The sequence below is a fragment of the Littorina saxatilis genome, linkage group LG8, assembly GCF_037325665.1.
Source record: "Littorina saxatilis isolate snail1 linkage group LG8, US_GU_Lsax_2.0, whole genome shotgun sequence".
Taxonomy (NCBI): domain Eukaryota; kingdom Metazoa; phylum Mollusca; class Gastropoda; order Littorinimorpha; family Littorinidae; genus Littorina; species Littorina saxatilis.
This window is the reverse complement of record NC_090252.1, coordinates 41,665,550-41,688,223: the sequence shown is the minus strand read 5'-3', so window position 1 is coordinate 41,688,223 and position 22,674 is coordinate 41,665,550. Positions and strand designations below refer to the sequence as shown.

At 40.7% G+C, this 22,674-nt stretch overlaps 3 protein-coding genes across 3 annotated transcripts in view; 2 read left to right on the top strand and 1 right to left on the bottom strand.

The window, feature by feature from the left end:
- LOC138973593 (uncharacterized) overlaps positions 1–22,674 on the top strand; it is a 409,985-nt gene that overhangs the window by 278,264 nt on the left and 109,047 nt on the right. The window lies entirely within an intron of this gene.
- Positions 746–19,341, top strand: LOC138973588 (uncharacterized). Its single transcript, XM_070346299.1, has 7 exons — positions 746–1,097; positions 2,067–2,366; positions 6,046–6,211; positions 7,846–7,982; positions 15,212–15,331; positions 16,126–16,290; positions 17,599–19,341. Exons 1-7 carry the CDS (start codon positions 1,082–1,084, stop codon positions 18,384–18,386), a joined length of 1,692 nt encoding a protein of 563 aa, XP_070202400.1. The 5' UTR covers positions 746–1,081; the 3' UTR covers positions 18,387–19,341.
- On the bottom strand, positions 13,227–13,976 carry LOC138974660 (SCAN domain-containing protein 3-like). Its single transcript, XM_070347382.1, has one exon. The coding sequence runs from the start codon at positions 13,974–13,976 to the stop codon at positions 13,227–13,229; it is 750 nt and encodes a 249-aa protein (XP_070203483.1).

The window sequence follows — 22,674 nt, the reverse complement described above, 5'->3', positions numbered from 1 at the left end:
TGTAGTAATTTCGCCTTACGCGAGTTGTTGTTTGTTTGTTGAGGCGGCACTGTCACGCCCTCATTTTTTAACCAAATGGATTGAAATTTAGTCAAGCAATGTTTGACTCAGTCCGGACGTTGGTATTGCATTTCGGCTCAGAATCTTAAACATTATTTAATTAGTTTGCTCATTAAAGTTGTCTTTAAAACCAATTTTCACTTACAGATTAAAAAATCATTGCATTTTATTCCTCTTTTTTTCCTGAATTAAAAAATATATAGATATGTTATGTTTACTTGAAAAACGCGCTCGAGTATAATGTTCGCGGCGACGAGCGTCACCCTTCTAGGTCTTCGGGAAAGTTTAGCCGAGACTATCAGAATGTAGTCTCGGCGATGCCTGGTTTTTGGTGATCTTTTGGTTTGATGCCCACAGATTGACTAAATGTTTTTATATCGCTTCACGCGACTTGTTACCTTATGTGTTGATAATGCATCTTCAAAGTTTTAAACAAGGCCTTGCACCAAACTCGGTTATGACCTAGCTCGCTTCATAACATCAGGACGATACCAAAAACGCTGAATCAATTACGTTGTGTACGGCGAACACATGAATGTCCTATCTGCAGAAATGCACTGTGAAAAACTTATATTTGTTCTAGCATGAACTAAAAAAACATGATTAAAGACTTTTCCCCGCCCCAAACAAATTAGCAACTCGATTTTCATTTTATTGTTTCGCAGGTCCCTCTTTCGACACTGGGAATATCACCCATCTCCAGGTGGAAGAGAACTCCACACTTACGCTCAATTTCTCTGTGCGTTATGACAATTTGTGTGATCCAAATGCAACCATTTTCAAAATAGAAATATATAAAGATAAAGAAAGAGCAGAATTTCAATGGGAGCCACTCTGCATATTTAACCACAAGAATGGAACCTGCATTCCGCCACGTGTCAACTCAAATACGTCGAGTTGTTCGTGCAGTCCCGAAACTCCGCTGTATGCACACACAATTCGACAGATTGACGGTTTACAAGACCGTAACTGGACGTTGACGGGGACACTGACCAATGGTAAAGAGTTCAACAGGACAGTCATGATATTCGTGTTTGGTACGTCTCTCTCTCTCTCTCTCTCTCTCTCTCTCTCTCTCTCTCTCTTTCTCTCTCTCTCTTTCTCTCTCTTTCTCTCTCTCTCTTTCTTTCTCTCTTTCTTTCTTTCTTTCTTTCTCTCTCTCTCTCTCTCTCTCTCTCTCTCTCTCTCTCTCTCTCTCTCTCTCTCTCTCTCTCTCTCTCTCTCTCTCTCTCTCACATGACACATGTAACAGAAATCTTGGATGCGAAAAATGGGCCTGATACAGGGGCGGACGAGGGGGGGGGGCACCCCCTGCCCCCCCCCCCCCCGAAAAAAAAAAGAAGAAGAAAAAAAAAGGATTTTTCTATGCTGATTCTATGACCATTTCTAAGTTCAAATGGCACCAGATGGCACCATTTTGCTTCTTTGGGCAAAAACATTTTCCGGGGGGGCATGCCCCCGGACCCCCCTAGCAAATTCGGGCGCTTCGCGCCCATCACATTCACTTTCAATTCAAAGTGCCCCTCCCCCCTTACAAAGCAACTGATCCGCCCCTGTGATAGCCAAGTGGAGGGCCTTTAATGGCACAGACAGTTTGAATGAAATGTCGCGGGAATGAATGTTTTAGTTGGGGTACAAGAATGGGTGCAATTGTACCTTACATTATATTCAGAAATAAGAGACAGCCCTGTGTAAAGTCCACTTTACAAACTAAAACATCATTCAACCATTTAGGCACAGCGGAATGTGGTGGTTGTTCGATTCAATTAAAGGGACACTCATAAAATCAAACGGTCTGAAATCTACCCATCCGTTAATACGTCAACTACAACAAAAAGTACCTTAAAATGACCGTTCAATTATTCAAATTCTAAATGGTGTCATTTGGATTATCTTTGAAAACTAATTTCTCTAAGCATTATTTTCGTTTTCGTCCTCCTTTTTCGTCCCCAAAAGCGGGTGGAATATGTTGCCAATAACGCAATTTGCTTTATTCTCACCGACAGAACCACTAGTGATTTCCAGCCTTACAGTCCAGAGCAACAATGCATCAATCAGTGAGGACTCTCCAGCTATCCCAAACAGTACCGTCAACATCTCTTGCCTGTGGGATAAAGGAAAACCAGGACAGCCAGCAGTGCTGAAGAAGGACAGTGTGGTGCTTGATGCTGTCATGTCTACAGGACCCAATGACCTGAATCGTGTTGAGCACGTCATCCACAACGTTCAGTGTAGTGACACAGGTATGGTCAGCTGTGAGATGGCAGATGCCCGTGAAAACAAGACACAGATGATCATCGTCAAATGTAAGTTTTGTTGTTGTTGTTGTTGTTGCTGTTGTTGTTGTTGTTGTTGTTGTTGTTGATATTGTTGTTTTTGTCTTCTTCTTCTTTTACTCCTTCTCCCCCTCCTCCTTCTTCTTCGTTTCACCCTTCTACCCCCCCCACCCCCCCCACCCATGCCTCCTCCTCCTCTTCCTCCTTCTCCTTCTTCTTTTTCTTCTCCTTTTCCTCCTCCTCTTCCTCCTTCTCCTTCTTGTTCTTCTTTTTCTTCTTCTTCTTCTTCTTCTTCTTCTTCTTCTTCTTCTTCTTCTTCTTATGTGTTCCCGGTCGTACTAAATCGTCAATACGGTTTTAAGGCGAAGTACGCAATCCGCCCCAGTGACTGCCATTTCCCAAAGCTTCTCGTGGGCCTCAGTTCGCGTATTCATCGATAAGGGTTAAGATAAGATAAGCTAAGCTAAGATAAGATAAGATAAGCTAAGCTAAGATAAGATAAGATAAGAAAACTTTAATGTCCATTTTCATATTACATAAACTGTGACATGGAAATTTGTCTTTAAAATAATAATAATAATAACGGGCATTTATAAAGCGCCTTATCAAAAGTTCAAAGCGCGGGACAACAATACATGTATACAAAAATCATACAATCACTGTCAGATTCAAACAACACATCATGCACATCTCACATCCCCAGACTCTATACTAAGGAACTATCCGTAGTGTTGTTGGAACAAGTGAGTTTTCAAATTGGACTTAAAAGATGAAATGGATGGAGAGTGACGTAATTGAAAGGGGAGTGAATTCCATAACTGAGGTCCATAATACGAAAACGTGCGGAAGCCATGAGCCTTGCGTTTAAAGCGACCTTGACAGAGAAGTCGAGCATCATCAGAAGAACGAAGGGTGCGAGAGGGAGTGTAGAGAGAGACCAGTTCAGAAAGATAGGCAGGTGCCGATTCAGAGATGATATTGTAGCAGAAGCAGGCAGCTTTATACCTAATACGTTCAGATACAGGAAGCCAGTGAAGTTCTTTCATGAGAGGAGTGCAGGGTTGTCGATGCTGTGCTCTGAAAATGAGACGTGCAGCAGAGTGTTGTACTTTTTGCAAGGGTTGGAGAGTGGAGTCAGGGCAGCCTATGAGAAGGGAGTTGCAGTAATCTAATCTGGACAGAATGCAGGATGTAACGAGAGTTTTAGTAGCATCAACAGTGAGAAATTTTCTTATGGAACCTATTCTTCTGATCTCAAAGTAACATGTCTGACAGACTTTTTTGATGTGTTGTTTCATTGAGAGGTGGGAGTCCATGATGAACCCAAGATTCCTAGCACTATCAGAGAGAGAAATGTCACTAGAACCTACTGTGATGGAGGCTGGAAGGGAAGTGGTCGAACAGGAAGCTCCAGAGAAAAGAAGAAATTCAGTCTTGTCATCATTTAACTTGAGCATATTGTTTGTCATCCATGATTTAATATCTGAAGTGCAGTTTTGGAGAGTGTGCATCACCGCTTGGATTTCTGTAGGCTTGCATGCTTGTTGGAGTTGTGTGTCGTCTGCAAAGAGGTAGTGATTGACTGCGTGTTGCTTGATGACGGCAGAGAGAGGAGTGGTGTATAGTACAAATAAAACTGGGCCTAGAACTGATCCCTGGGGAACGCCGAAACAGAGAGGAGATGGAGGAGATGAGAGATTATTGACAGACACATACTGACTACGGCCCTGTAGATATGAACTAAACCAGTGAAGAGCGGTAGAGTGAATGCCAAAAACAGATTCGAGACGAGAGAGCAGAACAGAGTGATCGATCGTATCGAACGCAGCTGAGTTATCCAAGAGAAGCAGAACTGATAGGTCATCATTATCCAGAGCAGAAAGAATGTCATTCACAACACGAAGCAAAACAGTCTCGGTGCTGTGGCCAGCCCTATACGCTGACTGAAGAGGGTTGCAGAGGTTGTTGGTTTCAAGGTGGGAGAGAAGCTGACTAAGCACTACTTTTTCCAGAATTTTAGAAATGAATGGCAAGTTGGAAACAGGCCTATAGTTTTTCAACTGATTTTTATCCAGAGATGGTTTCTTGATCAAAGGTTTAACTACTGCAGTTTTCAAGTCCATTGGCACAGTGCCAGAAGTGAGAGAAGAGTTGATTATGTTGGTTATGATGGGAAGAAAAAGGTCAAGGTTTTCATAAAACAAGTTGGTGGGGATGGGGTCTAGCTCACAAGACTTTGGCACTGTGTTCTTCAAAATCTTCAAAACAAACTGCTCAGATACAGGAATGAAGCTATCCAACAAAGAACCAGAGAATTGTGAAGCCGGAGGCGAAGCCACTGGTGGAGGAAAGCTATTTCTGATGATTTCGATCTTCTCAGTGAAGTAGTCAGAAAATACAGTTGGCAGGTCCTTGGGGTCATGGGTGGTGGGGAGGCTGGAAACCGTCTGTTTTCCAAGCAGAGAATTGAAATTTTGAAAAAGTTCTTTGCATGTTCTACTACCTATAATCTGGGCAGAGAAGAAAGCAGTTTTAGCGCCTTCAACTAAGTCATTTACTTTGCGTTTGATGGTTTCAAAAATCTCTTTGTGAACAGTGAGTTTGGATTTAAGCCAGCACCACATCGCATTTCTAATAACACAAACACACGATCACAAAAGCATATTTGACAATATTTCGCACACCAACAACTCTTAGAGATAACAGAACATGTTTATCGAGCATTGTAAGGTTTACCCAAAACTTGTTTAATTTTGTTTTAAAATGGGGTTACCATATGGGACATTAAAAAAAATCTGGAATTGTACGCTCTTGCTAAAAAAAAAGTTAAGCAACCTTTACATAAAATCTGGAATGCTTTATTCACAAAAAACCATACACAGATAACTGAACTGCTGGAATCACTTAATTTGTGTTTAACATTATCTGGTAAAATCCTACTTAACTTATATACCCAAGTTTTGTTTGTGACATAATCTTACAACAAAATGTATAATTATACAGGGTGACCCCAAAAAAATGCATTTACTGTTACAGCAGAACAACAGCACAACTGTGTCCTTGAGTTTATCCCTAACCAAAGAAACTGTTATGAAGTTTTAGCAGAATTGAATGATTTCCACGGAACTATACAGTCGCGCGTTAATCACTCACCTACGCGGGTATACAGGCAGAATGATTATAATTCAATTCGATCAAACTGTGGCACACTGTGTTCTTTTGTGTGTGGAAAAACTGAAGAAAGGATGAATAAATAGGCTACACCTCGTCACAATACAGTGGATATTAAAAATAATGGTCTCAGTTCGCGGTCATGAAAAAGCTCGCTAAAGCTCGCCTTTTCAGTTCTTGATCCACTAACTTCGACCATTATTTGCAATATCCACAGAGACTCTCGGCATGTAACCTCTCATTCAAGAAAAGCACTATAGACACATCAACTTTAAAGCGTTCCTATACAAAAAAAAATCAGATATAATGTTCTTTTTGTTTAGCTTGGCTGTCCATCCTGTGTGTGTGTGTGTGTGTGTGTGTGTGTGTGTGTGTGTGTGTGTGTGTGTATGTGTGTGTTTGTCACAGTGGTGTGGTGTGGTGTGTATGTGTATGTGTGTGTGTGTGTGTGTGTGTGACTGTGTGTGACTGTGTCTGAGTGTGTGGGTGCCTGCGCAAGCTTCAATTACATTTAATTAGTCATTCATTTTTTTAAAAGGCGATCCGAAGTTTGGAGCCGGGGATATCTCGATTCTAGCCACCTCTGAGCTTCACACAGTCCCCTTCCCCGTCACCGCGTATGATCGCAAGATTGTTGCCTGTGAGCTTCTCGAATATGACTCGTCCAATGGAACCTACGGACCGGAAAAAGTAGACTGTGTCAGGTTCGTATTCAAAAATATCATTCTGTCTCAGGTCCGGATCCAGGGGGGGGGGGGGCCGGGTCCTGTTGCTTGGACCCCCCCCCCCCCCCCGAAACTCCCCCTGGCCTGACCATGTACCTCCTCCGAAAGTTAACAAAATAAAGTATATATCATATATAAAAAACAAAACTCAAGACAAATACTCCCAGAATGCGCCAGATTGCACATGTTTTAATCTAGATTTTAAAAAAAAATTCGGGGAGGCATACATCCGGACCCCCTTAGTAGATTCGGGTGCTTCGCACCCTCAACTAATGTACTCCTACCACAATTTGAAAACCCCTCCCCCCCTCACCACACGTATGTCACGCCCTGTGTCTGTATAGTTAAGTTCTCTCGCTGAAATGGTATCATTCATTGTTTTATTCTCGCACTGAAATAGTATCAATAATAGTTATTGTTTAATTATCTCACTGAAATAATATAAGATGTGTGGCGGCTTGTTGGCAGACCAGCTTTTTTTGTTGGTATAAGGGGACCATATCGTCTTTTGTTTCATCTTTATCGACCAAGGCCGAGGTTGATAAAGATGAAACAAAAGGCGATATGCTCCCCGAGGACCAACACAAATGCTGGTCTGACAACAAGCCACCAAACAACGTTTTGTCATCATTTTGTAAGAGCAAAAGTACACACAATAATAAACGGGGATCCCTGATCTGAACGTAATGTTTAGAATGCAAATTCAGGGCCGCAAAGCGCGTCAGAAGTTCGATATAACATGTCATACTTATCTGTGACGTCAAAAGTAAACTGTTCGTCGCTTTTCTTCCCGTCGAAAAATGTACAGAGGTGCCACCATATTTGCGAGTTCAGTAAGTTTTTGGCATATGCCTTTTCTTTTAAGTTGTCATGACTTTTCGTTGTTAATTTTACGATTACATAAATAAGTTGCAAATTGACCAATGAGTCACCGCGGTAATTATCAACATTAATTGGGTCTTTGAGAGTGAATGCTTACAATCGTTGTCCCCGGAAACACGAATCCAAAGCAACGATGGTTCCACACATCAAATAATCTGCGTGATTGGCTTTTACTTTCATAATCCACGTTTCACCTGAAGCTCAAACCCATTCACCACCTCCATTTGTCACATATGAACAGTGTTGTTTGTTACCCGGTTGGTTATGAATGAAAACTCGTGAAAATGATGACAATAGCATTTACTCATCGTCTTTATACAGAACAGTATTTCGTGTAACTACCCGAGTTGGAATCTCTATCATCTTGTTGCTCAACGACCAACATATTGTGGTTATTGTTTTATTCGCACAGGCTCAAGTGTATTAACATCGACTATGTGATTTTAAATGTAAGCACCGGAGTTCAAATTTACACTTACCGTGAATTAGACAAATCCGAATACGTCTCGTCAGGCTTGTAAGTCTGAAACAGAATTAAAGATTTTGCGAAGTGAAAATTTGGTTTGACCTCGATTAGTGTACTCCTGGCGGAGAGAATATTTTAACTCAGAATTGGCCATCGGGCTACTTCCTATTGGAAGCTGACCTGTGGCAGAGTCTGATGTGATGCTAACATTTTTACTAACACAAAAATGGACACTTAGACATTACTTTTGTTTAACATATTACAGCACAGCATCGCTGACAGGATCCGTTCCAAATCTGAACCTGACTATACGACTTCCACATTGGGTGAAAAAAGTGGGAGGCAGATGGCGGCTAGATTTCACAAACTACGGAGGAAAAGGTTATGTCTACTTCACCTTAGGTATGACGATATTTTCATCCTCACACTCAGATAACAATGATCTAGTATTGCTCATCCCGACACAGACTGGTAGAAAAAGTATGCACTCTTGAAAACAACGGTAACGATAAAGACATATGCTTTGTAATTGTTGAAAAATGCAGCTACAATACACGCACATACACACACACACACACACACACACACACACACACACACACACACACACACACACACACACACACACACACAAACACACAAAGGGAGAGCGAGATTCAGTGAGAGAGAGGTAATAAGAGAGAAAGAGAGAGAGAGAGAGAGAGAGAGAGAGAAGACGAGAGAGAGAGAGAAAATTAGAGAGTGTGACATAGAGAACGAACGAACGAACGAACGAACGATCGAACGAACGAACAAACTGTATTTTACAAGGATAAAGGTTTGAGGCACATGTCTTGTCTAACAACCTGTCCTTACAAATACTAAACATATGATATTCACAAAAAGGAGCATACACATGGACATAATTAATAGAAGGAAACATGCTAAATGCAACAAGAATATAAAATGGAATAACATTTAAATAAGAGAGAGAGCGCGAAAGAGAGAGAGAAGACGAGAGAGAGAGAGAGAAGACGAGAGAGAGAGAGAAGACAAGAGAGAGAGAAGACGAGAGAGAGAGAGAGAGAGTAGACGAGAGAGAGAGTAGACGAGAGAAAGAAAGAGAGAGAGAGTAGACGAGAGAGGGAGAGAGAGAGAGAGAGTAGACGAGAGAGAGAGAGAGAGAGAGAGAGAGAGAGAGAGAGAGAGAGAGAGAGAGAAAGTGAGAAAGAGAGTAATAATAATAATAATAATAATAATAAAGGAGCATTTATATAGCGCAACATCATAGCTTTACAATTATGCTCTTTGCGCTTGACACATTTAAAATTAAAACACAGTTATACAAGCATTTACATCTACATTCATAGTCAGCAACGTTTAATTAAAAGCATACACCATCAAATATACATTACACAAGATTCTTCCACTAACTAAGTAATACAAACATGAATAAAATAGGTAGTGAAAACAAGGGACTACCAGCTGAATACCCTTAATCAAACAGAACATGATATCAACAATACTGAAAACAGCCCTAGATATTTATATCTGTCACAGTGGAAAGTGGAATCCAGAGGAATCTGAGATTCCCCTAGGGGAAAGTAGAATTCCAGTTTCCCCTCGAGGAAACTGGAATTCTACTTTCCTCTGGATTATTGCCAGATGAAACTGGAATTCCAGTTTCCTCTAGGGGAAACTGGAATTCAATCTCTAGGGGAAAGTAGAATTCTACTTTGCCCTAGTGGAAACTGGAATCAGACTTGAAAATTGCTTCATTTTGTGCCAGATTTTACTGAACTTTAGAACGTAGTCCTGCTGACCGACTCAGTTTTTTTCCAGCATTTTACCCAAAACATATGTTTTTGCCTTGTGTATGTAGTGGACTCGACAATGCTGAATTAAAGAGTGTTGTGGACAGATGTCGTAACTATTTTTTGTTTGTGATGGAAGAGTTAACCAAGCCAATTTAACGTTCATTCATAATTTATTGCACACACACCCACATCTTTAATTACACGACATGGTCTAACAACTTTTCCAGTTTTGTCAGTCTTGAGGGTTCTTTTCTTGTCTGTATTTTGACAGTTTGTTTTGTCAGAGCGAGGATGGCACTTGGTGCTGCAGGGAATTCCTGCATCTTTGCAGCAGCACTTCTTTGTTTTGCAGCTGCCTTTGCAAGAACATACCGTTCTCGCGACGGCCTGATTTTGCCATCTGGTGGATGCGCGTGATGCGTGAAAGGAATGCAAGTCGTATCATAATGAGTTCGTTAAAACTTTGAGAAGGTTAAGAAGTACTGACCCGAAAGCATACTGGACTCTTCTAAATAAAAATAAAAAGAATAATTCCAAAACTAACTATCCAACTTGTTCTGAGTTTTTCGAACATTTCACTAAACTACAAGAGTGTGATGAAAATGAAATGGATGATAGTAATGAACATTTAAATGAAGCAAGTAATGAATTTCTTAATGCGCCTTTTACAAAGGAGGAAGTTATCAAATGTATAGACAAGCTAAAAAACAATAAGGCATGCGGTCAGGATAAAATAATTAATGAGTATTTAAAAGCGTCACATGATCGAATGATTGATATTTATGTATTGTTGTTTAATGTTGTTTTGCAGTCAGGAAAGGTTCCAACACAATGGGCCGTAGGTGAAATTATTCCATTGTACAAAAATAAAGGCTCTCAAGCTGACCCCACAAATTATAGAGGAATTACTATACTCAGCTGCTTCGGAAAACTTTTCAGTGCAATTTTAAATGATAGGTTATCAAACTTTTTGGAGAGTAATAACAAATTAGGTCAAGAACAAACAGGTTTCCGCACAGGTTTTTCAACACTAGACCATGTTTTTACTTTGCATTGTATATTAAAAATTTTTCTCAACAAAAAGAAGCGACTGTTTTGTGCATTTGTAGACTATGAAAAAGCGTTTGATAAAGTTCGCCGTGCATTTTTATGGGAGAAATTAGTTAGTTCTGATGTTAATGGGAAGTTTTTAAAAACTGTAAGAAATGTGTATGAAAATGCCAAATCTTGTGTTAAAGTTAATAGTGAGTGTTCTGGATATTTTCCCAGTTTGTGTGGAGTTAGACAAGGGGAAAACTTGTCACCGTTGTTTTTTGCTCTATTTTTAAATGATCTAAAGCCTTTTCTGTTGGAAAACAGTAATGGTTTACAATCTATGTCAAGAGAGGCTATTGTGGCTGGAATGGATGATACGGATGTAAATGCTTTGTTTCAAATGTTTTTATTACTGTATGCGGATGATACTGTGATCTGCTCAGAGTCGGAAAAAAACCTGCAAGAATGTTTAAACAAAATGCACGAATACTGTTTAAAATGGCGTCTAAATATTAATGTAAACAAAACAAAAGTTATAGTTTTTTCCAGAGGTAAAATTAGAAATAAACCACAGTTTACGTACAATGGCAATTTAATCGAAGTAGTGTTTGATGTAATGTACTTGGGCCTTAAGATTAATTATAATAATACATTTTCAGTCGCACAGAAGAATCTATATGATCGTGCCTCAAGGGCAATGTTTGTTCTTTTGCGCACTTGTAGACAATTGTCACTACCTGTGGACATACAAGTTGACCTGTTCGATAAAATGATTGCTCCAATTTTATTGTATGGATGTGAAGTATGGGGTTTTGGTTCCTGTGAACTTGCTACTAAACTTCAATTGCGTTTTTATAAAATTGTTTTCAAACTAAAAAAATCAACTCCAAATGCTATGATATTTGGTGAACTTGGAAGATATCCACTAGATGTTAATATGAAATGTAGAATGCTTTGCTATTGGTATAAACTGATTAGACCTATTCATAAAAATAAATTTTCAAGTATTGTGTATTGCTTTACTTATAGATTGTATATCAACAAGATGATTGAATCCAAGTACTTATGTTTCATTGAAAAAACCTTAAATGAAATTGGTCTCTCTGGCCTTTGGACTTCTCAAGAAAATACTCAATACTCAAGTACATGGTTTAAAAAGAAAGTAAAAAGAAGTCTATATGACCAGTATATCCATAAATGGTTTACAGAAATTGGAAAAAAAAATGTTTTGGAATTATCGAATGTTCAAAGATATTTTTGCATGTGAAGACTACGTCACAACCCTGCCATATCAGCAATGTGTTTCAATGATGAAGTTTAGAACATTAAACAACAATTTACCTGTACAGAAAGAACGTTATCTTAACATCCCGAGGTCAGAAAGAACTTGCACCAAATGTGTATCGCATGACATAGGTGATGAATTCCATTATTTATTTGTCTGTGATTTTTTCAAAGAAGAAAGAGCTGAGTTGTTACCACCTTACTATTGGAAAAAACCTAATGCACTTAAATTTAAAAAGTTGTTTGCGACTAAGAAAAAGAAATTGCTAAAGAATATTTTGGACTTTACTAATAGAATTTGTAACAGTTTTTCATAATTTTTTTTTATTTTCTATTTTTTTTATTTTTTTTATTTTTTATTTATTTATTATATTAGCATATATCATGATTGTATTGATTGTATTTATTGTTCAAAATGCCCCCATGGGTTATGGACCAATAAACTTGAAACTTGAAACTTGTGAATCAAGGTCACCTTTGACAGTCTGGCAGGATCTATTGCATTCAAAGAGGGAAACACCACACTGTTCATGTCAACCAGTTCCTCACCACGCAACCAATTTTTCACAATACCAGCAGGACAGTACACTTTGTACATCTCACAACCACCCACTGTTTTGGACTCGAGCACTTTACAAGTGAGCAGCCTAACATCTGTGTTGGTTCTATTGGCACTGTGGATTTTAACTCCCACTGTGTTGCCCTCTGAAAACGACTTCGTCACATCTTTCAGTTTCTTTTGGTACCGAGATTATTGGCGCCTGGCAGCCGTCAGGAAGTTTCTTCTTGCAGCCAACCGCTTGTCTCTGTGAACTGCACTGGCCTCATTTTCAACCACCGCTCTTGCATTGGATTTCCCTCTGTGGGCACACATGCAGGGTCAAACACTTGATCAACAGACAGCACGGCATGCTCACGTGGACTTACTTTCATACCATTAACAGAGGGAATGTTCGTGTGTTCTGTTCCTGCACCGACAATGTGGTTTTCACTCAAGAGGAGATACTGTCTTCCACGCGTTCTTTTCTCAGTTGAATCATTGTTGACTGAAACAGCATGAACTGCACCGCTGTCATGACTGCCAGACTGTGGAACCGCCCCATTCTGACCCTCCAGCTCCAAACTCACACCACTGTGGCTGCCGCTCTCGGACTGCAAAAACCCATCAGTCTGACTCCCAGACTGAAAACCCGTCATTCTGACTCCCAGGCTGTGAAAACCCGTCATTCTGACTCCTAGGCTGCGAAAACCCACCGCTCCCCCAACCCCCCCCCCCTCCCCCCACCCCTCCTTACACACACACACACACACACACACACACACACACACACACACACACACACACACACACACACACACACACACACACACACAAGGATGGAAAAAAGCCGTTTAGAGTCTGCGGGGAGTCCGTCGGGTTAACCTAGACAAACCTTTATTTTTTATTTTTTAGGCCTTATCAAAATCCCTTTATCCAGAAAACATTGAAGGTAGGCTCAGGTGCACTGGATGACAATACATAAAACAGTACTCACCTCCCATTATCGCTGTGGAGAATTCTCGGAGGTCCAAAACTGCAGAACTGGTCGAAGAGATGACTTGCAACCTCAGCAGCCCTCTTAGACTTCAAGGCGTATGCCCAGCTGTACTCGGAGAAGCAATCTCGGGCGTGCAGAATCCACTTGCACTCATTGTCTGGTCGGCTTCTAAAGTCAGTTAGGTCGATCCAAACTCGAAGAAGGAACGACAGGTTGATCATCGCCTTGCCTGATGGTAGACTCTTCACTGCTTGCCTCTGGCAGCAACTAGTGCAGGTCTTGAGGAAAATGTCAATTACATCCCATTTGATTCCGGCGTAGTTGCTTTTGACTTCTGCCCAGGTCTTGTCTCGGCCAGAATGGCCAACGTTAGGGTGGCATGTGGAGATTGTTTGGAAAATCTCCTCACGTGCGACAACCGGACAACCCGACTTCTTGCAAAATATTATATTCTGCGAGCCGACCATCCCGAGCTTGTACAGCTTTTTGGCCCAATGTTTGAATTTTGGACCCTCTGGACATGCCTCCTTTTCGTCCAAACTGAGCACCCGCAGAACTTTGTTGTATTTGTTTTGGGGCAGGCAAAAAGTCTCTCTATTGTTCATATTCAGTTTTTGTATGTGCGCATCCAATTGCTGGTAGAAGTTTGCTTTTTGTTGCTGGTCACCACTGTCACCGTTAATCTCCAAACTGTCCTCTGCTTCTCTCTTGGCTGTCAGACTGAGATCTGTGTTACATCCCATTATCACTAAAACAACAAATACACTACATGTAGCCTACTGATGGCATGAGAAAACAAAATCAGGGGTTGTATTTCTTGAAGAGGTGCGTTTTAAGTGCTCGTTTGAATGCTTGGGGTGACTGAGACTGGCGGATGTGAAAGGGGAGAGAATTCCATTGTGTGGGTGCGCAGAAAGTAAAAGTGCGTTGTCCGTGTGTTTTTGTTTTGGTGTGTGGAATGGTGAGGATGTGACAGTCAGAAGAGGCACGGAGTTGTCTTGCTGGAGAATAGATGGTGAGGAGTTAAGAGAAGTAAGCAGGAGACGAGCCAGAAAAGAAGTTAAAGCAGAGGGTGGACAGTTTGTAGTCAATGCGGGCCTGAATAGGTAACCAGTGCAGTGTGTGAAGGAGTGGTGTTGCGTGATCTCGTTTTCGTGCTTTGAGAATGAGGCGTGCTGCCGAGTTTTGGACTTTATGTAGTTTATGCAGGAGGTACAGAGGACAGCCAGAGAGAAGAGCGTTGCAGTAGTCAAGTTTAGAAAGAACAAAGGCACAGACAAGAGTTTTAGTTGTTTGAGAGGAGAGTGTGTGGCGAATGGTGCTGATCTTACGAAGCTCAAAATAAGCTGCTCTACAGACTAAAGCTATATGTTTGTTAAGGGTCATGTCAGATGAAAGGGTGAATCCAAGGTTTCTAGCTGATGGTGAGAAAAGAATGTCCGTGTTGCCTATTTGAACAGAAACAGGTTGGGGAGAGGGAAATGTAGTGTTCTTCTTTTTGCACAGTAAGACTTCAGTCTTATCATCATTCAGCTTAAGTTTGTTATCGACCATCCAAGATTTAACATCAGTGATGCATGTCTGAATGGTCTGGATGGCGGAATGTGTCTCTGCAGGGGGACTGGGTTTATACAGCTGGATGTCATCAGCAAAAGACTGATTTAAAACAGAATGGTTTTGAATCAGTGTGGATAAGGGCTTAGTGTACATGATGAAAAGGATGGGACCGAGTACTGAACCTTGAGGAACACCGAAAGAAAGTGGGGCTGGAGCAGACATCTGGCCATCGACAAGCACAGCCTGAGCCAATGAGATAGGACTCAAGCCATGCTAGCGGTGGACCGGAGAGAGAGAGAGAGAGAGAGAGAGAGAGAGAGAGAGAGAGAGAGAGAGAGAGAGAGAGAGAGAGCGAGAGAGAGAGAGAGAGAGAGAGAAGACTGGGCGCAGCAACACAAATAAATTATGTTCAATACAACAGAAATCCGGGACGAAGGATCACATTCGCCAGACCTCACAGCTGTCATCGTTTCAACATGTCTCGTTGTTGTCGTTGCCATCGTCATCATATCCGTCTGCCATTACAAAACAAGCAGGAACGGTAAATGTTTTGCCTCATTTCGACTTTTTTTGTGTGTGCGTATTTACTTGTCTTCCTCATTGCTTATGTTTGCCTGTTTGTCTGCCTGCCTGAGTGCCTCTCTGCCTGTTGTTTCATTGACATCTCTTTGGGGATAATTATATGGTTTGCCTGTTTGTTAATTTTGCTCATTTGTACTTGCTTGCATGCTGGTTTTTTAGATATTTTCAATATTCAAGTAGCTGTTGTTTGTTGCATAGATTGCTTAGAGAGCTATTTACGATTTTGAGCGAAGAGTTGAATAATTAACGTACAGTGTATTTTACAATAATAAAACAGTCTCTTTGTTTTTGTGTTTTACAATACTTTTGTCTCATATTTAATTTTGTTTCTATCTTCTCCTCTTTCTATCACTTCTCCCCGACTTTCCTCATTTTATCTTGTTTAAACACCAAAGTGATATAAATTATTCGTCTTGCGTGTTAGCCCATACATTTTATATGCTATTGTGAGTGTGTCTCATAAGGTTACTATTGCTGTTTTAGTGAAATATGTCATCGTTCTTTAAACCTCTTGTGAGGCAGAGGGGGGCTTTAAAGTACATAAATTATCTTTTCAAAGAAAAATTATAACTACACCATTTGAAATACAAGTGAGAAGTAAACACAAACGCTGAGTTACCATAGACACAAAGAACCTTGCTGGCAAAACATCAGGACGAGTCTACACTGAATTATTCAGAGGTTCATTCAAGGCAACTGCTGCTTTCATATGACATTTCTTGGTTATCTAATCAGTAAAATGTTGATTTCTAGGCAAGATATCAAGCCTCCCACCACCTCCCGCCCCCCACACGTTCAGACGACGAGCACCAGACGCTGTGATGTTCCACGTACAGCCAGCAGCACAGGACAACCGGGTATCCTTCATCAGTGTGCACGACCACATCTATTCAGAGATCCCTGATGACTCGGAAACAAGTAGGGGATCGTTTACTTACCATTTTCAGATTCGTCCCCCTGGTTGTTGCATCTTTTTCTCTTTCTGAACTGTCATTCTTTTTCAATTGATATATTCGAACGTAGGATATAGTGTCCTCCATTAAAATCGAGAGAAAAACATTGGACACACACATTTTTTGTAATCAGGTATTGTGCTGTCAGTTTTCATTCAGGTTTTAACTGTTTTAAAAATAGTGCAGAGTAAAAGATATAATAAACGATTGCCTAGATAGCAACGGCAAATATCTTTGTCTTCACCTGAGTAATCACGAGAGTCTAGCATTCATGAGAAGTAAAAGACAAAAAGTTAACGTTGAGGTTTTCTGGGGTGTTATTCAAGCTATAATTCTTTGAAACTGTGCACAATTCTGATGTTTGATGACCTCCAAATAAGCCCCAAGTCTGGTCGACCCTTACCAAATTTCAAAGGCCATTGGTTTGGTTGACCCTAGCGGAATTTCAAGGTTTGAAGCTTCACACACTTTCATGGTTTGATGTCCTCCCAGATCTCTGGTTGACTATCGTCACGTTTCAAAGTCTCAGTGGGGTCAAGTTCGGGGTGAAAAATTAAGAAGACATTTCTTGAACGTTTTTGAACTTTCAGTTTATAAACTTCAGACACTTAGGATAAGGATACGATTTCATATAGTCCTGTGAGGTTACCCTCATGGACATTCGGGCTGCTTTCTCACAGGGGAAAGCGAGCTGCCATACAGACCGGCACTTCCCATTTTGTTCCTTCCTGCATGCGTGAATTGATGTTTCCAAGCCCTGAGCGCTGTGAACTTGGGTTCTTTATCGTGTGCATGCGTGCACACGAGGGTGTTCAGACACCGATGAGAGTCTGCACAAAGTTTACTCTGGGAAATAAATCCCTCGCCGAACGTGGGGGTCGAACCCACGCCGATGTAGACAACTGGTTTTGAAGCCATCGCCGCTACCGACTGAGCCATTTCCCCGCCCTTCCAGCGTTTGCTGGCCTTTAGAAATGACCCATGCCTGGCTGATCCTGGTGAAATGTCAAAGTCACTGTCGGGTGAAGTCGTATTATAATCATTATCTCACTTGTGGCTTCCAAGCGAGCTTCTGGACAATTTGTCAGATAAGTTTATTTTCATTATTATAAATGTTTTTCTGTCTCTCCACTTGAAAGAGCGCGCGCTGGGCCAAGGATTAGTGAACGCAACGTTTTGTTTTGTTATAAATGTAACGTTCCAAGAACATTTATTATTGTAATTAATGCAGTATAAGCATTCATCAGAAATTGTCATTTTGTTTCATCATCAGGCGATGAAAGTGTACACTCCAATGCCTCTTCACCATTGTCAGAAGGCAGCCTGTCTGACGATTTCCTACGTATCATCGCCTGTCCTTCTTCAAACAGCAGTCTGTCGGATGATGACCTTGCACGCCCAAACGTCCGTAGTTCTTCGTCCGTGACAACTACTGCCACAGTGCACCCCGCGCCCAAAACCGGCGGGATGGCTGCTATGACGATCGCCGACTCATGGGATGAACCACCGCTTGACCGAAATGCAAGCATGTTGCCAACCTCTGAAAGCACCTTGGGTGAAGATGTAAGCCACCCAAGAGCTTTATGTGCGGATGAATTGAAAACGGCGACTACAGGCTCTGGAGAAGAAGAGGCTGCTATTGCATTGGCTGAACCATTGTATGAAAACAACGTAACAGCGTCAATACCACCATGCCACACTTCGAATGATGACTACCTTCAACCGATTGTCTCGGCACCAATGTCGCACAACAGCCTGTCTGATGACTACCTTCACCCCATTGCCTCAGTCTTGGAAGGAGCAAGGCCTGCTACTCCAGCACGTTCTGACCGGCCTTCTCAAGGGAGGACTGCCTCAGTGAGAACTGCCTCAGATGTTCAACCACAAGCAGGAAAAGCCGTAGCCAAGCCTCAACCACACAAAAACCCGCCTGATGATAATCTCCACCCCGTTTCCTCAGCCCTAGGAAAGAAAACAACCGCTGCAACAGTACAGCCAAAACAGTTAAGTGAAGGAGACAATGTTGTTGAATCACCGTACGAAAACATGATGGACATGTAACCGCCCCTTTCACACAGCACTCTGCATGATGACTACATTATCCTGTAGCCTCCACTCAGGAGTTATCACATCTATTATTGAGCTGAGTTCTTCATGTTTGACCCTAAGGGACAGCACTAGGTCCATGTCGGATCCACCTTATGAAAACACCAGAGAGAGGTCACCATCACTCCCAGACAGCACTCTGCCTGATGACTACCTGCATCCTGCATGTGTAGCCTCAATTCAGGAGTTAGCCACATATATTCTTGAGCTGAGTTCTTCATGTTTGACCCTAAGGGCCAGCACTAGGTCCAGGTAGGATCCACCTTATGAAAACACCACAGAAATAACACCATCACTCTCAGACAACACTCTGCCTGATGACTACCTACTTCCTGTAGCCTCTATTTAAGAGGCAGCGACACTGACTACAGTAGCACACTCTCTATGTTTGGTCACACCGACCAACACTGACTCCACGTACGTGTATGAACCACCTTACGAAAACATAGAAATGTCACCATCGCTTTCTGAGGATTAGGAACAAAAAGTTCCTTGTTCCCGATTCCCCGACCGATCCTATTTTTTTTTCCAACCCTAGACATTTTGTTGGATCCTTTAGAAGAAAATAAAGAGTAATTTAAGATGACAACATTTAATTTTAGAGTTTTCTGAATTGTTTCCAAATGTTAAAAGTAATATATTGTTGTATACTGAAATTGTATCCGTTGTGAAAGATGAAATTGAATTTTAAGACAATGAATTGTCAGCATGAATTGGTAGATAGTAGAATGTGGTCAGTGATAAAAAGGGAAATCAGGTTGTGAAGAAGATGTGTGTACAGTCTAACTTTATTCCAGCTGCTGTTTCAAAATGGAATAACACCAGTGAAAGTAATTATATTTATGTAAAATTAAAGATTCACCGTTTTGCACATTCTGTGGCTATCACGAAGAGACAACGTTTTACTTATTTTGGGAATATTTAAATAAAAATAAAAAACCCACCAGTAACCAGTTAAGGTAAGTTTAAATCAATAGTTCGGCATATAACTGCCTTCTTCAGTATGGAAAGAATATTTGGGAATGTAAGATTTTTAAAACCTTCTGGATTGAACTGAATAACGTATTGCAAACAGAATGTTTGCATTGTGAACGATTGACATTTTGCAACAGATTGTACGAGGTATGATCCAAACAAAATGATCAAATGTGATTTTCGCAGAGACTGTTTGGCGTATCTGGCCCAAAATACAGCAGTCATTAGAACTACTCTCCTCCTACATCGATGCAAAGTCACAAGTGCCTGAGCCAATCAGAAGAGGCCTTAAGGTGGCCTTATTTAGGGTTGCTTTTGAGCTCTGATTTGACGGCTTTTTTGAGGTCCTGGGTGCAGTGAAACTTGTTGGCAAAAAGTCTGATTTTCAAAGAGGGTATAACCAGAAATCACAAGGGGTGTAATCAGGTCTGAAGAATGTGTGAGGCAAAAATGGGATCATTTGGTCTTTTAGGAAAGGAGTTAGGGCCCTTATTTTGTGTAGATTCGCATTTTCACGAAAGAAAAGCTCAGTCTGGGTTTTGCAGTTTGGTCGCTGACTGTAAAACTCGTGAGTAAGTATGGGTAAAAAGGTTTCTGCATAGTATGTGACAATGACAGTGCTGTTAGAAGACAGAATATCGACAGCAACGAGGCCTTCGTGGTCGGAAAATACAGCGAATAACCCTGTTTCTGCTTTGAAAACCTCGCTTACAAATGTGATACATCTCGTAATTTTGGTATTGACACGCGTTGTTTTTGTGTTCTCTGGCACTAAAGTAGAAGGAAACAAAAGTCTCATAATCAATGACAACAGTAACAACAAATTTGGGTCTACTGGGTTCACAACGGTTGAGCAGATCGCGTGCCAGAGGACCCTGATGCTCCTTCCGTTCCCCTGTCAGCTAATGAGGCACGCATTTTGCAGCCAGCTTTTGAAGCGGGAGATCATTGGGTAGAATTCTCTGGACTGGACCATATGAAAGTTTAAGTTGTGCACTTTATACTCGCATGTACACTTTTTAATCTTAGTTCCTGAATTTTGACAAAGCAGCTACATTAATCTCGTTTGAAGTTTTTTTGGCATGTCAGAGTTAGTCCCCTTTTTCCCAGTTTCGATTTACCTTTTCTTTTGTCAGATTATAGAATATGGAACAGCTTTGATTCATGTAACGTTCTTTAGCTTTGTAGACATTTCCTTTGTACCATCATCCAGCTACACTCTTTCAAAGAAGTGAAGATTTCCATGGCGCTTGACAAAAGACACTGTTTTGAAACCCAAAAGACCAGTAACGTATTTTAAAACCTCGTCATTTATGAAGTAGTAACTTAATGACGTCATCTCTTAGAGGTGTACCAGCTACAGATCTCTGGTTAAATGGTTGGCCTTTCACATGATATATTACTTTTCATGATCAGTGGCCTGAGACTTGTATAATCGCGGTTTGATCATTTTGTTTAAATCATACCTCGCAATAGTTGGTGATGATGATAATGTTAACACTGATTATGGTTTAGATTTGATCACTTTTGGGGGCAAATATTATATCTATCAGGGGCGGATCTGGGGGGGTGCAATGGGTGCAATTGCACCCCCCCAGCGGGACCAAAAAAAAAAAAAAAAAAAAAAAAAAGAAGAAAAATGTATCACCTGAAAAAATCGCACTTTACACGCTCAGATTGCACCAGATTGCACAATTTTGCTTCCTTTTTATCAGCGTGTTTTATGTTCCTGTTTTACTTGCAGGTGAATGTTATGTTTTATTTTATTTATAATGTCTGTTTTTGTCCTAATGTTGTGAATGTACGCATGTCTTATCTGTTTGCCATTTACATCAGAAATGTGTCTTTAACCTTCACCGTGCTTCGTGAGTCGTGGACGACCCAGAGTCTTACAAAATCGTCTTTATCTCTGAAACTATTTGGAGTTTTAAAGACTTCATGTAATCTCTAATCACCATACGACTATCCCATTAATCATCTTTTCAAAGATTATCTTTGTAAAACAAACAAATAAACGATGACGTAATTTGAATGACACAGTCCTGATGATGTGGGTCGTGGAATTACGGAATTACGTAAGGAATGTTTCGTTGTTTATCCTTTTTCGGATTGCGTGGGTCGTGTACGACGTATACTCTGCAAAGAGGCAGCAACAGGTTTATCCCTACTCGGATGGCGTGGGTCGTGTACGGCCCATACTTTTTACGTTGAATCCTTGTTTGGAAAGTATGGGTCGTACACGACCCTCATTATATCTGGACTGTGTAGTCCAACCCGTGATACGGTGAAGGTTAACAAGTCGCGTAAGGCGAAAATACAATATTTAGTCAAGTAGCGGTCGAACTCACAGAATGAAACTGAACGCAATGCCATTTTTCAGCAAGACCGTATACTCGTAGCATCGTCAGTCCACCGCTCATGGCAAAGGCAGTGAAATTGACAAGAAGAGCGGGGTAGTAGTTGCGCTAAGAAGGATAGCACGCTTTTCTGTACCTCTCTTTGTTTTAACTTTCTGAGCGTGTTTTTAATCCAAACATATCATATCTATATGTTTTTGGAATCAGGAACCGACAAGGAATAAGATGAAAGTGTTTTTAAATTGATTTCGACAATTTAATTTTGATAATAATTTTTATATATTTAATTTTCAGAGCTTGTTTTTAATCCGAATATAACATATTTATATGTTTTTGGAATCAGCAAATGATGGAAAATAAGATAAACGTAAATTTGGATCGTTTTGAAAATTTTTATTTTTTTTTACAATTTTCAGATTTTTAATGACCAAAGTCATTAATTAATTTTTAAGCCACCAAGCTGAAATGCAATACCGAAATCCGGGCTTCGTCGAAGATTACTTGACCAAAATTTCAACCAATTTGGTTAAAAAATGAGGGCGTGACAGTGCCGCCTCAACTTTCACGAAAAGCCGGATATGACGTCATCAAAGACATTTATCAAAAAAATGAAAAAAACGTTCGGGGACTTCATACCCAGGAACTCTCATGTCAAATTTCATAAAGATCGGTCCAGTAGTTTAGTCTGAATCGCTCTACACACACACACACACAGACACACACACAGACACACGCACATACACCACGACCCTCGTTTCGATTCCCCCTCGATGTTAAAATATTTAGTCAAAACTTGACTAAATATAAAAAGAAATGTTAGAATGTGTTATATAAAGTTTGTGTGGTCAATTATGTATTTATATATCCGTAAGTGCCTTTCATTTATTTTATGGATCATAATATTCTAGTTT